The 14,910-nt window shown below is 43.3% G+C and overlaps 1 protein-coding gene across 6 annotated transcripts in view; it reads right to left on the reverse strand.

Annotated features, from left to right (window-relative positions):
* MCOLN2 (mucolipin TRP cation channel 2) overlaps positions 1-14,910 on the reverse strand; it is a 61,986-nt gene that overhangs the window by 5,871 nt on the left and 41,205 nt on the right. For all 6 annotated transcript variants that reach the window (XM_007173029.2, XM_028164209.2, XM_007173025.2 and 3 more), the window contains exons 9-11: positions 14,271-14,420; positions 12,792-12,893; positions 12,559-12,681 (exon numbers count right to left, since the gene is read on the reverse strand). In XM_007173029.2, coding sequence (XP_007173091.2) covers positions 12,559-12,681; positions 12,792-12,893; positions 14,271-14,420 — 375 coding nt within the window. The remainder of the gene's footprint in view (positions 1-12,558; positions 12,682-12,791; positions 12,894-14,270; positions 14,421-14,910) is intronic.

Here is a 14,910-nt window from a genome sequence, read left to right on the forward strand (position 1 = left end):
TGCATTAGGATGAATGATCATGACTAGTGCCTTCTGAGGGGGCCCCATCTGACAGTGGACAGGCCACTGCCAAGATACATAACGCCCTGTGGTAGAGTTGGGTGGGATGCCTAAGAAAAGTGACCCTCAGAACTCGGGCCTGAAAGCTGAGGAGCTCACCAGCGAGAGGAGGAAGAGAAGGATTTGCTCGGTGCATATCGGGGAATTGGTGCTGAGCCTAAGCAGTGGCGGGAAAGGTGAGTCTATGCCGCTCTGCACAGGGCCCTGTCTGAGCTTCTACACACTTCACACTAATCCCAGCCTTCCCTGGAAACTAGTGAAAACTTCGACAAGAAGAGGGACAGGGAGAGCTTCAAGATGGCGGAACAGTAAGACGCGGAGATCACCTTCCTCCCCACAAATACATCAGAAATACATCTACATGTGGAAGAGCTCCTACAGAACACCTACTGAACGCTGGCAGAAGAACTCAGACCTCCCAAAAGGCAAGAAGCTCCCCAAGTACCTGGGTAGGGCAAAAGAAAAAAGAAACAACAGAGACAAAAGAATAGGGATGGGACCTGCACCAGTGGGAGGGAGCTGTGAAGGAGGAAAGGTTTCCACGCACTAGGAAGCCCCTTCGCGGGCGGAGACTGCGGGGGGCGGAGGGGGGAAGCTTCGGAGCCACGGAGGAGAGCGCAGCCGCAGGGGTGCGGAGGGCAAAGCGGAGAGATTCCCACACGGAGGATCAGTGCCGACCAGCACTCACCAGCCCGAGAGGCTTGTCTGCTCCCCCGCCGGGGCGGGCGGGGCTGGGAGCTGAGGCTCGGCTTTGGTCGGATCTCAGGGAGAGGACTGGGGTTGGCGGCGTGAACACAGCCTGAAGGAGTAGTGCACCACAGCTAGCCGGGAGGGAGTCCGGGAAAAAGTCTGCAGCTGCCGAAGAGGCAAGAGACTTTTTCTGGCCTCTTTGTTTCCTGGTGCGAGACGAGAGGGGATTCAGAGCGCTGCCTAAACGAGCTCCAGACACGGGTGCGAGCCGCGGCCATCAGCGCGGACCCCAGAGACGGGCATGAGACGCTAAGGCTCCTGCTGCCGCCACCAAGAAGCCTGTGTGCGAGCACACGGCACTCTCCACACCGCCCCTCCCGGGAGCCTGTGCAGCCCGCCACTGCCAGGGTCCCATGAGCCAGGGACAACTTCCCCGGGAGAACGCACAGTGCGCCTCTGGTTGGTGCAACATCATGCCGGCCTCTGCCGCCGCAGGCTCGCCCCACATCCGAACCCCTCCCTCCCCCCGGCCTGAGTGAGCCAGAGCCCCTGAATCAGCTGCTCCTTTAACCTCGTCCTGTGTGAGCGAAGAACAGACGCCCTCAGGCGACCTACACGCAGAGGCAGGTCCAAATCCAAAGCTGAACCCCGGGATCTGTGAGAACAAAGAAGAGAAAGGGAAATCTCTTCCAGCAGCCTCAGAAGCAGTGGATTAAATCTCCACGATCAACTTGATGTACCCTGCATCTGTGGAATACCTGACTAGACAACGAATCATCCCAAATTGAGGAGGGGGACTTTGGGAGCAACGATATATATATATATTTTTCCCTTTTTCTCTTTTTGTGAGTGTGTATGTGTATGCTTCTGTGTGTGATTTTGTCTGTATAGCTTTGCTTTTACCATTTGTCCCAGAGTTCTGTCTGTCTGTTTTCTTTTTATTCTTTTATTACTTAAAAAATTTTTTTTCTTAATAATTATTTTTTATTTTAATTACTTTCTTTTATTTTACTTTCTTTTCTTTTCTTTTATTTTATCTTCTTCTTTCTTTCTTTCTTTTTTTCCTCCCTTTTTTTCTGAGCCATGTGTAGGACAGGCTCTTGGTGCTCCAGCCAGGCGTCAGGGCTGTGCCACTGAGGTGGGAGAGCCAAGTTCAGGACACTGATCCACAAGAGGCCTCCCAGCTCCACGTAATATCAAATGGCGAAAATCTGCCAGAGATCTCCATCTCAACGACAAGACCCAGCTCCACTCAACGACCAGCAAGCTACAGTGCTGGACACGCTATGCCAAACAACTAGTAAGACAGGAACACAACCCCATCCATTAGCACAGAGGCTGCCTAAAATCATAATAAGGCCACAGACACCCCAAAACACACCACCAGACGTGGACCTGCCCACCAGAAAGACAAGATCCAGCCTCATCCACCAGAACACAGGCACTAGTCCCCTCCACCAGGAAGCCTACAAAACCCACTGAACCAACCTTAGCCACTGGGGACAGACACCAAAAACAACGGGAACTACGAACCTGCAGCCTGCGAAAAGGAGACCCCAAACACAGTAAGTTAAGCAAAATGAGAAGACAGAGAAACACACAGGAGATGAAGGAGCAAGGCAAAAACCTACCAGACCTAACAAATGAAGAGGATATAGGCAGTCTACGTGAAAAAGAATTCAGAATAATGATAGTAAAGATGATCCAAAATCTTGGAAATAGAATGGAGAAAATACAAGAAACGTTAAACAAGGACCTAGAAGAATAAAGAGCAAACAAACAGGGATGAACAACACAATAAATGAAATTAAAAATTCTCTAGAAGGGATCAATAGCAGAATAACTGAGGCAGAAGAACGGATAAGTGACCTGGAAGATAAAATAGTGGAAATAACTACTGCAGAGCAGAACAAAGAAAAAAGAATGAAAAGAATTGAGGAGTCTCAGAGACCTCTGGGACAACATTAAATGCACCAACACTCGAATTTTAGGGGTCCAAGAAGAAGAAGAGAAAAAGAAAGGGACTGAGAAAATATTTGAAGAGATTATAGTGGAAAACTTCCCTAATACGGGAAAGGAAATAGTTAATCAAGTCCAGGAAGAACAGAGAGTCTCATACAGGATAAATCCAAGGAGAAACACACCAAGAGACATATTAATCAAACTATCAAAAATTAAATACAGGGGCTTCCCTGGTGGCGCAGCGGTTGAGAATCTGCCTGCCAATGCAGGGGACACGGGTTCGAGCCCTGGTCTGGGAAGATCCCACATGCCACGGAGCAACTAAGCCCGTGAGCCACAACTGCTGAGCCTGCGCGTCTGGAGCGTGTGCTCCACAGCAAGAGAGGCTGCGATAGTGAGAGGCCCGCGCACCGCGATGAAGAGAGGCCCCCGCTTGCCACAACTAGAGAAAGCCCTCGCACAGAAACGAAGACCCAACACAGCAAAAAATAAATAAATAAATAAATAAAATTAAGAAGTGTTGTAAGAAAGGTTTAAAAAAAAAAAAAATTAAATACAAAGAACAAATATTAAAAGCAGCAAGGGAAAAACAACAAATAACACATAGGGAATCCCCAAAAGGTTAACAGCTGATCTTTCAGCAGAAACTCTGCAAGCCAGAAGGGAGTCGCAGGACATATTTAAAGTGATGAAGGAGAAAAACCTACAACCAAGATTACTCTACCCAGCAAGGATCTCATTCAGATTTGACGGAGAAATTAAAACCTTTACAGACAAGCAAAAGCTAAGAGAATTCAGCACCACCAAACCAGCTCTACAACAAATGCTAAAGGAAATTCTCTAGGCAGGAAACACAAGAGAAGGAAAAGACCTACAATAATAAACCCAGAACAATTAAGAAAATGGTAATAGCAACATACATATCGATAATTACTTTAAATGTAAATGGATTAAATGCTCCAACCAAAAGACATAGAGTGACTGAATGGATACAAAAACAAGACCCGTATATATGCTGTCTACAAGAGACCCACTTCAGACCTAGGGACACATACAGACTGAAAGTGAGGGGATGGAAAAAGATATTCCATGCAAATGGAAATCAAAAGAAAGCTGGAGTAGCAATTCTCATGTCAGACAAAATAGACTTTAAAACAAAGACTATTACAAGAGACAAAGAAGGACACTACATAATGATCAAGGGATCAATCCAAGAAGAAGATATAACAATTGTAAATATTTATTCACCCAACATAGGAGCACCTCAATACATAAGGCAAATACTAACAGCCATAAATGGGGAAATCGACAGTAACACAATCATAGTAGGGGATTTTAACACTCCACTTTCACCAATGGACAGATCATCCAAACAGAAAATTAATAAGGAAACACAAGCTTTAAATGATACATTAAACAAGATGGACTTAATTGATATTTATAGGACATTCCATCCAAAAACAACAGAATACACATTCTTCTCAAGTGCTCATGAACATTCTCCAGGATAGATCATATCTTGGGTCAGAAATCAAGCCTTGGTAAATTTAAGAAAATTGAAATCTTATCAAGTATCTTTTCCAACCACTATGAGACTAGATATCAATTACAGGAAAAAATCTGTAAAAAACACAAACACATGGAGGCTAAACAACACACTACTTAATAACCAAGAGTTCACTGAAGAAATCAAAGAGGAAATCGAAAAATACCTAGAAACAAATGACAATGAAAACACGACGACCCAAAACCTATGGGATGCAGCAAAAGCAGTTCTGACTACTCTACTAAAGATGTTAAAAAAATTAAAAAAAATAAAAATAAAAATAAATTCCAGAACAAAAAAAAAAGAATAGGGACAGGATCTAATCTGGGTTTCTAAATCTGGGTAACCGTGGCTTGTGAAGATCTCTTAGAATGAGAACAGCCCAGGGGCCTGGATGCCAGTGAAAGTGAGTGCAGGGGCCCAGGACTGCAAGGAATCCAGAGGAAACTGGGGAGAAAATAAGTCTGGAAGGGAGCGGGGGAGGGACCTCTGCTGGACTCATTTCTAGACGAGGGGAGTTTGAGGGGCCAGGTAGAAGCGGTGACACGAGGTAGTTAGCTGGAGGCTGACTGAACACCTGACAGCCCTGAGGGGCAGAGCTGAGTAGGGGCTGGTGTGGAATGCCCCCGGAATCACGCAGCCCCCATCTGGCTTATGCAGTTGACAAACGACTGCCACATCGACTGAAAGCAAACAGCAGGTGCTTAATGAATGAACATCTCTGGGGTCAGAGGGTTAAACATTAGATGAATGCGAAAAACTTCTATGTAAAGAATGATAATGACTTAATAGGCAAAAGGCAATATAGTTTTCAGAAACGCAGATCCAACAAGTTACTGTAGAGTTGTGAACCAATTCTGTCCTTAGTGGTGGGGGCCTATACATCCATCAAGTCAGTCAGTGTGGCTTTGGGGACAGCAAAGTCCCTCATGAATGTCTCTGGGACATTTCCAGTTGGCAGTCGTGCTACTAGTTCACATGCAACACAATAAAACCTCCTACCACCTGAACCCAGAAAACGTGCTGTCCTTCCAAATTTCCCTATTTCTGGCAGTGATTCCAGTCTCCTACCGAAGAAAAATTACTCCAAAATAATCAAGTGCTTAAAACTGTGTGTCCCTTATACGTGGAATCTAGAATATGACACAAAGAAACCTATCTACGAAACAGACTCATGGACATAGAGAAAAGACTTGTGTTTGCCAAGGGGGAGGGATGGAGTAGGGGGTTTGGGTTAGCAGATGTAAGCTAGTATATAGAGAATGGATAAACAACAAGGTCCTACTATATAGCACAGAGAACTATATTCACTATCCTGTGATAAACCATAGTGGAAAATAATATTAAAATTTGAAAAACTCCTAGACAAAATAGAGATCAACAAAATTTGGAGTAACTTTCAGAGTGTAAAGTTGTCCATGAATATTAGTGCTTTCACATTTTCCAGGACTTTAAGTAGACTCTGCTTCTTAAGAGTCTATTCATGATATTTTATTTTAATGATGTTTTCATCATGGGGACACACACACACAGAAATCTGTTAAAAAAAGAAAAGAAAGACATGTAGATCACTGATGTTTCAGACAGCCACATGAAATAAAGTGGGAAAGGTCAACAAGCTGAAAAAAAAAAAAAAGAATGTATATGTATATATATATATATGTATAAATGAATCACTTTGCTGTACAGCAGAGATTAATGTAATATTGCAAATCAACTATACTTCAATTAAAAAAAAACAAAACTGTGCGTTGAATCCATTTATCTTCCTTGCTCTACAATCCAATAAGGTCTGTCTGTTCCTATGATGCTTCTCTGACCCACTCTTTCTACTCCATAAAAAAAAAAAAAAAAAAAGGGACTTTCCTGGTGGCGCAGTGGTTAAGAATCCGCCTGCCAATGCAGGGGACACGGGTTCGAGCCTTGGTGCAAGAAGATCCCACATGCCATGGAGCAACTAAACCCGTGCACCACAACTACTGAGCCTGCGCTCTAGAGCCCACGAGCCACAACTACTGAAGCCCGTGTGCCTAGAGCCCGTGCTCCGCAACAAGAGAAGCCACCGCAATGAGAAGCCTGCGCACCGCAATGAAGAGTAGCCCCCACTGGCATGGACTTATACACACTACCAAATGTAAAATAGATAGCTAGTGGGAAGCAGCCGCATAGCACAGGGAGATCAGCTCCGTGCTTTGTGACCACCTAGAGGGGTGGGATGGTGAGAGTGGGAGGGAGACACAGGAGGGAGGAGATATGGGGATATATGTATATGTATAGCCGATTCACTTTGTTATAAAGCAGAAACTAACACACCATTGTAAAGCAATTATACTCCAATAAAGATGTTAAAAAAAAAGAGTAGCCCCCACTCGCCGCAACTAGAGAAAGCCTGCACGCAGCAACGAAGACCCAACACAGCCAAAAATAAATAAATAAATAAATTTATAAAACAAAAAACTGTACGTTGAATCCATTTATCTTCCCTGCTCTACAATCTACTAAGGTCTGTCTGTTCCTATGATGTTTCTCTGACCCACTCTTTCTACTCCACTCTGATGTCAACACTTACATACTTATTACAGAAACCTCCAAGGAAGCCTTCTTTACTTCAGCCTCTCAGCTTACAGTCCAAGCTGCAGTAAAATCTAAACTTCAGAGAATACAGCCTTCAGGTCATGTCTCTTGCTTAACAATATTCAAAGTGCGGAGGCAAAGTAGAAATCCAAACCAAGAAGTTTGGCGTAAGGTTCCTCCTTTGTGTGGCCTCATTCCATCCCTTCATGGCAGTATTAACATCCTGTGTGTGCCCCCTCTCACAACACCCAGCCATCTTCTCTGTCTTTAAATCATGGGATTTATTCTCTTCATCTGGTATGTTAGTCCTTGTCTGTGTCCGATGAAGCCAACGTTGAAGGGCCATTTCAAAGTCTGCATCAAGACAGACTGCCCTGGCAGCTCTAGTCTGTTCTCTGTGTCAGTAAGAACCACAGAGGAAACTACTGGTTGGTCTTCTAATTGTTCTCTACACGCTTCTCTGTACCCCAACCAACTAGCAAACACCAGGTCCTACCCTCCCTGCTCCGTGGCTGGATGCATGGGGTAAAGTCTGTAACCAAAGGAGAGTACACAAATGTACCCCAAACAAGAATCATGCCCATGGTCTTGCTGCATCAGCAGCAACTCTGAAGAGCAGTACTAACGTCGCTCTCTACAGAGATCTGGAGGGAACATCCATCTGAGCAAATCACTTATTAATATGCAGATAATTTACCAGTAAGACAGCCAGTTCCCAGACTAAATAGTTTCCATCCCCACCGCTAGCCTTAAGACACTGAAGTTCAAGTTGGTTTCTGTGGACGTCAATTACAACTCTGACAGCACCATTAATAATTCATATTTCTCAGAGTTTCTTTTGGAATCTGGCCAATGCCTTTCTGTAGTGTCAAGAACCCCTACAAGTCTGTGTTTCGAGTTCCAGAATTGCAAATTGGTGGGCACACAGCAAATTCATCCCTTAGTTTCCTGTGCAGTTACTTAGAATCAGTCTAGACACAAAATCCATCTCAGCATTAATGTTATTCACCTCCCTCTTCTCTGTGCATGTGAGATTTATTTTAACCCACCAAAAAGTTAAACAGAGACTCAATAAGGTAAGTAATTGGTACATACTCTATCATTTCGTCCCACAAGAAGTGGCTGTGAGCCAGTTTCAGTGGCTAAAATCCATACTAGAAATCAGCTTTTAAAATACCCAAGGTGGAGAACAGTACGGAGATTCCTTAAAAAACTAAAAATAGAGTTACCATATGATCCAGCAATCCCACTACTGGGCATATATCCAGAGAAAACTCTAATTTGAAAAGATACGTGCACTCCAATGTTCATAGCAGCTCTATTTACAATAGCCAGGACATGGAAGCAACCTAAGTGCCATCAACAGATGAATGGGTAAAGAAGATGTGGTGTGTGTGTATATATATATATATATATATATATATATATATATATATATATATATATATATATATATATCTACACACAATGAAATATTACTCAGCCATAAAAAAGAATGAAATAATGCCATTTGCAGCAACATGGATGGACCTAGAGATTATCATAAGTGAAGTAAGTCAGACAGAGAAAGACAAATATTATATGATATCACTTATATGTGGAATCTAAAATATGATACAAATGAACTTATTTACAAAACAGAAATAGATTCACAGACACAGAAAACATACTTATGGTTACCAAAGAGGAAAGGCTGGGGGGGAGAAATTAGAAATTTGGAATTAACAGATACACGCTACTATATATAAATCAGATAAACAATAAGGACCTACTGTATAGCACAGAGAACTATATTCAGTATCTTGTAATAACCTATAATGGAAAAGAATCTGAGAAAGAATATGTGTGTGTGTGTGTGTGTGTGTGTGTGTGTGTGTGTAACTGAATCACTTTGCTATATACCTGAAACATTGTAATCAACTATACTTCAATAAAAAAAATTAGAGATTAAACAAAAATACCCAAGGTAAGGAGAAATAAGGTCCTAATGCGCTTCCGGTCTAGAAGGACTGCATTCAAAGGAAATTGCTTTTTGGTTCTTACAAGCTTGTAAGTCCTTGGAAAGCAGATACTGCTGTGTCTCTGTTTCTGGTTCATTCAGCAAACTTGCTGAGCCTTTACCATGTTCTATGCACCACACTCAGCACGGGGAACGCAAAGAGCAATAATCCATGGTCCCTGCCCCCCCAAGAACCTGGGCTAGAAGAACCCGACAGTGTTTGGTGCACAGTAGACATTTAATAATTATTAAATGAATATCTCCATAAAGAGTCCTCCCAGGTTCCGGAGGAACACAGTGAGAACCCAAGCATTTGTTCCACAAATGATAATTTTGCAGTTGAGCCAAAAAGAACTTTCATTTGAATGAAAACATAACCTGCAATGGCTTATGCCAGAGAACGAAATAAAAATTTGCTTCAAGAGCTGGTGCTAAGAACCTCGTGCAGCATTCAGATAAAATGTTTTAACCAGCTAATAGTTGTTTTGAATAAGAGAGGTGCTTGGCTAAAAGCAGAGGCCTTGAAAGCACAGATGTAACACGGGGTGCTGCTGAACTTTTACCGAGGGCATCAGCCAAGTCCAACGATTTTTCAATGCTTTGCCTTCTCATTTGTAAAATGGGGACAATGAACGCAAGACAATCGTTTATTCCTCGGAAAGTCCTCGGGGAAACGTCAAAGCCACCATGAGTAATGTTCCTTCTTTCCTCATCTTGAATTATTAAACATCAACAGTCTCCAGCCCGCCGTGCCCAGACACTTGAAAGGGCGCTGTGCCAACGCCCATTAGTGCTGGAGTCAACATTGGTGGGACATTTCTTGTATTTTTATACTCTTTCAGTTGAACCATTGAAATCCGATGTCTAACGGGAAAACTCGAAGCTGAAATGTGGGATTCCTGCTGCCATACAAACAGCAGGGTGAAATTCTAGTTTTCTCCATACCTCCTCTTTAGAGTTTTTTGTTTGTTTGTTTCAAGAAAGAGTTAGCTTCCACACCCAAGCTAGCTGTGGTTCTAGAAATTCTAGAAAATGCTCACTATGGTGCTGTTTTTCAAGGCTCCAGGCAATACTGAAGGTCTTCTGATTCAACAGATACTGACTGACTGGCAGAACCTGAAAATTCTGACAATTTGGGTTAATTTGGAGAGAGACGTGCAGGGGCAGTAAACATTTCTAGCTTCAGACTCAAAGAAGAAGTAACACAGAGAAGAAAAGCACATAAGTCCAGATCCAGACTGAAGGTTTTCTCATCCTGCTGACTAGTGCATTCACTGAATTAACTCAACTCTGCATTTCCCCAATATATCAGCCTGGCTAGAGCTGGGAGATAGAAGCCATAAACAGACCCGCTAGACAACCCCAGAGATATAGTTCTTATCTCTCTACTCCTCGGGGGGAGAAGTGAAAGGCTGGCATTAAGTAAGAGACACGAGTCAAGAGGTGAAACGTCCAATATGGCAGCCACCAGCTACAGGTGCCTATGCAGCATGTGATATGCAGCCAGTCCAAAGTGAGATACGCTGTCAGGATAAAACACACACTACATCTCAAAGACTAAGTACCTAAAAAAAGGAATGTAAAATATCTCGATGTGTTATACTGAATACAGGCTGAAGTAATATTTTAAATATATTGGGTTAAATAAAATATATAATTAAAATCAATTTTAATTTGTCTCTTTAAAAAATTTTTTTAATGTGGCTACTAGAAAATTTAAAAGGATAGACATGGCTCTAATTTGTAGCTCTCGTTATGTTTTTCTTGGATAGTGCTGATCTAGAGTGTCCCAACCTCCCCTGGATTCTTTGAAAGGACAGAACTGAACATATGAAAATGCAGTCAGACTGACAAAGCAGACAACATCATTTTTCACAAGGTAACCTTGATGCACACTGAAAGAAATAAGACTGATTACTTGGCTTTCCTCTCACGGTTGATCTACTCTTGAGTCAGAATGAATGCTCTCTTGTAATGGTCTGTTTTAGATAATACCAAGAAAAGAAGAAAAGCCCTACAGGGTATTGCTCAAAGCATGTGTATTAGGGTCAGGCAGACCTGGGTGTGCATCCTATCTCTGCCGTTCACTAACTATACAACCTCAGGAAAATTAACATATTAAGATCGCTATTTTCTGTCAAAGGATAATATTTCCCCACAGGGCTACTGGAAGGGTTAACCTAGCAAGGGAGGTAAAGAACATGGGTACCATATCTATCTAGCACACAGCACTTCAGAATGGTAGCTAGTTTAGTGAAATTCAAGCAACATTTTCTGAGCACCATCCAGAATAATGATGGTGTAGGGAAGACGGAGGGCAGCGGAGACAGGACCACTTGATTCACTGGCCTCGGAGGCTCAGTATTTATGCCGTGTGGCGCAACACTGCCCTCTAGTGGCAAAAATGTGGCAAAGCATCCAGACCATAAAGTAAGCAAGGAAGAAAAATGTAAATTTTCCTGGGCACTAAGACAGTTCTCCGGATCAGAGAGATCACATCGAAGAACAATTTTTACTCATGAGTCACCTTTAAAGCAGTGGAATGGAACTGGAAAGCAATACGATTACCAAGATTTACTATTAACCCAGAGATTGGCACTTTGTTGATTATACAGTTTCTCAGATAGGAAAACGGTAATTCTCTTTGGACGTATTAAATGAAACACTTAAAGAGGAGAAAGCCTGGGTGGATGCCAAGTTACTACGATTTATTTTAGTAGGACAATACCGAACGTTTGAGTTTTGTGGATTGCTCGATTTTTGTGAAGAGTTTATAAACTAGATTTGACCGTGTTTTGTTCAATGCAACTATCAAGGTCAAAACTTAAGGCCGAGCTGTTATACCAGCATCATTATATTTTTATTTCTCTCCCTGTAGAGCACCTAAGCCAAGATAACAGTACTCTGGGCTATTGACGAGATTAAATGAGAGAGAAGAGAGAAATGCTTAGTACAGCATCAAGTGCTAGCTGCTATTATTTTTATTTTTGTTGTTTCTGTTGTTCCAACTGCCAGAGGCCCATGGAAGAAAAACTGTAAGATGCAATCACTGCTTTTACTTTTTTTGGTTTGAAAACAAGGCCTACCTAATTTCATTTCCTGCTATATCTTTGAATCAAATTTATCATTTTAAAACAAGAACATCTGAACATAACTTTGATGTCCTTGAGATTATGATACTGACTGACATCCATCAATAGTTTAGAATTCAGATACTGACCTTTATTAAGGCACTAAGAGGACACTGAAATCAAAACCACCTGCAAAGGCAAGATGTGTTATCATTTTAATCATAAACCTAACATGGTCATTCTGGGCAGTCTTTATCCTCCTCCAGTCTCCTCCGTTAATTTGGATGAAAACCTTAATACTTTGAATTAGAAAGATTTTGTAATACTTTTCCTCATTTAATTTTCATTTTTATTATAGTGATCTCACGTCCAAACACTTCTTACTTGGTGACTGGCTGGGTTAATATGTGACCTCTTAAGCCAGACCCAGACAACCATGAAATGTGCTCTCTGGTTCCCTGCAGTTCTTGTTTCAATATCCCGAAGCCACTTCAATATCCGGAAAAGGGACAGAAAAAGAAAACCGATGCAAAGATACATGCTTACTGATGTCCAGGGTATGTGCTGGAGAAAAGTGGGATGAAGGTCAGTGCTGGAAACCCACATTTAAGGGTCTCAAGTGCTTCATATGCAGAAGGAAGAATTAGGCTACACACCTTGTCATGATATGGTCCTAAGACAATCCAGCCGCAGAAGGTGTAACCCAGATAGATCATACCGGCACACGCACAGAAGCGAAGAACTTTTGGCAGTGAGGCTTGCATTGTTAAAATGAGCACCTGAAAAAAATCAGCACAATGGGGGGGGGGGGGGAATTAAAAAATAGCTACTAGAGCCCAAAGAAATGGACCTCAACCCCAGTGGTGCCACCCAATAGCCATATCCTTACATTATATGCTTGGAAGTAACCCAAGTATCTGATGACGCCAACCCAGACAAAGAGTGTAGATGTTCCAAGCAAAATGCTGCACAGATCGTAATTTGTGAGATTCTAGGGAATGAGAAAACAGACGTGAGTAAAATATTCTACTCCACTCAGCTTATGAACCTCACTTTAAACTGACTGGAGAAGAATGGACCACCTGCCTCTCTACAGTGATTCTGAGAGTTTTTAAACTGAAGAAGGAAATAATAGAGAGCACAATTCCAAATGTGTTCCTCATTTCCTTTTAGTATTAAGATTGGTTGAACTGAATTCTTGTTCAAATAATATCCTGAAATAGAAATTGCATTTACCACTGACCTAGGCACTAAAGCACATAAACTAATGGTGTTTGTTAAATATCAAACAATACCTTTCAGCTACTTTTCAAAGAATGCTCCAACGTGATTCGCTAACAGTTCCTGCTCTCAAGGACTCTGAGGAGACGCACACACAAGCGTAAGTCTAATACAATATGCTGCGTGCAGTGAGAGACCCAGTGCCGGGCTTGTCATGGAGGGCTTCCCGAGGGCGTGACCCCAGAGCAGTGCTGGGCCTGGAGGACAGGCTAGGGGAGTCTTGCAAGTAAACGGAGAGAGGCTGAACAGGGCCCGGTGCTGAGAGCCCGCAAGACGGGCCAGAGGGGCAGCACTGAAGGGTCAGGGAGAGCGAGGGCAGGAGAGGAAGGCAGAGCTAGATCATGAGGCCCCTGGAGGCCACGCTGAAGAAAGGCCACTTCATCCCAAAGGGGGTCCCTGAGGCAGAAAGGATTGTCACAGCAAGAGAGACACTCCCAGAAAAATGACTCTGACAGCTGTGTGAATGGCTGCTAGGGGTATAAGCTGAAGGCGGGACAACAATGAGGCAGCTGCAGCGATCTGGGTGAGAGAGGAAGACGGCCTGAAGGGAGCCGAAGCAGTCAGGGTGGACCTCCCTCGAGGCCAGGAGGGAAGGCTGGTAAGATTTGCTAGCTGACGGCCGAGCACGGAGGAGAGGAGTCAAGACTTAGGAGACTACATCGACTAAGTTACACAAAGAGCCAGGCGCCTAGAGGCACTCAAATATTCCTGCCCTCGCGCCATCCATCAGATCCCCCATCACTCATGGATGGGCACCTCGGCTCTTGACGTGATTGGTTCATGGGCCAGCTGCTGCTTTTGCAACTTAAACAAGCAAACAAAGCCCGCCCAAACAACCACTCTTCTCAAACTTCAGTTCCTATTCTGAAGATGCTGTCAAGTTTCCTAGAGGCTATTCTTAGAAGTATCACCTTCCACAGAACAACTGCTTCTTCATTTTCCCTTCAGGAGAAACCAAGTCAGAGGAGGCTTCCATTTTATGGGCATGAGAAAAGAGAAAACCTGAGAATCACTGCATATCTTACAGTATTTGAGACCATCCAGAAGAACAGAAAGATCAGAAGATTTACAATGGGTTGCCGCTTACCTTGGCTTTAATTTCCATTTTTAATATGGATCCAATTATTGTCATTAGGTCGCTGATAATCACCAGGATATACCATCTGTTGATGAACTCCCACTGGTCGGCGTTACACACACATCGCTTGTACTTCTCCAGGAAGAAATCTAAGAATCTCTGCGGCAAACATTTTAAAAAGCATTTCTTACAAACCACACTGCCCTCTGGAAGGAGAAAAGCGCAAAACAGCGCTCTCGCCTGTCCAAAGACACGGCATTGCCTTGTCCAACGTGATGGATCCTCACTTGGAGGGTAGAGATTACAGCCCACACCTTCCTCCACCATCCACCCCGGCTAGAGGTGAGCATGCCAGTTAACTAAGTGACTCAAACGCTCAATGCTGTGCTCTCACTCCAACAGACTCTTGTTGAAATAGCTAACACAGAGCACATTCCAAACACTTTACATATTCTCAACGCATTCAACCAGACAAACCTACGAACTAGGCACCACGGACACTTCTTTCCAGAGGAGGCAACTGAGACATGGGGCGGCCAAGCCAGGACTTGAGTGCAGGCAGTCCGGCCCCCGAGCGTGTGCTCCCAATGTGCCACCCTGGCATCGGCAGAACCCAGACCCTGGCTTTGGATTCAGAATATCAAGGGGC

Source organism: Balaenoptera acutorostrata, chromosome 1 (genome assembly GCF_949987535.1).
Source record: "Balaenoptera acutorostrata chromosome 1, mBalAcu1.1, whole genome shotgun sequence".
Taxonomy (NCBI): domain Eukaryota; kingdom Metazoa; phylum Chordata; class Mammalia; order Artiodactyla; family Balaenopteridae; genus Balaenoptera; species Balaenoptera acutorostrata.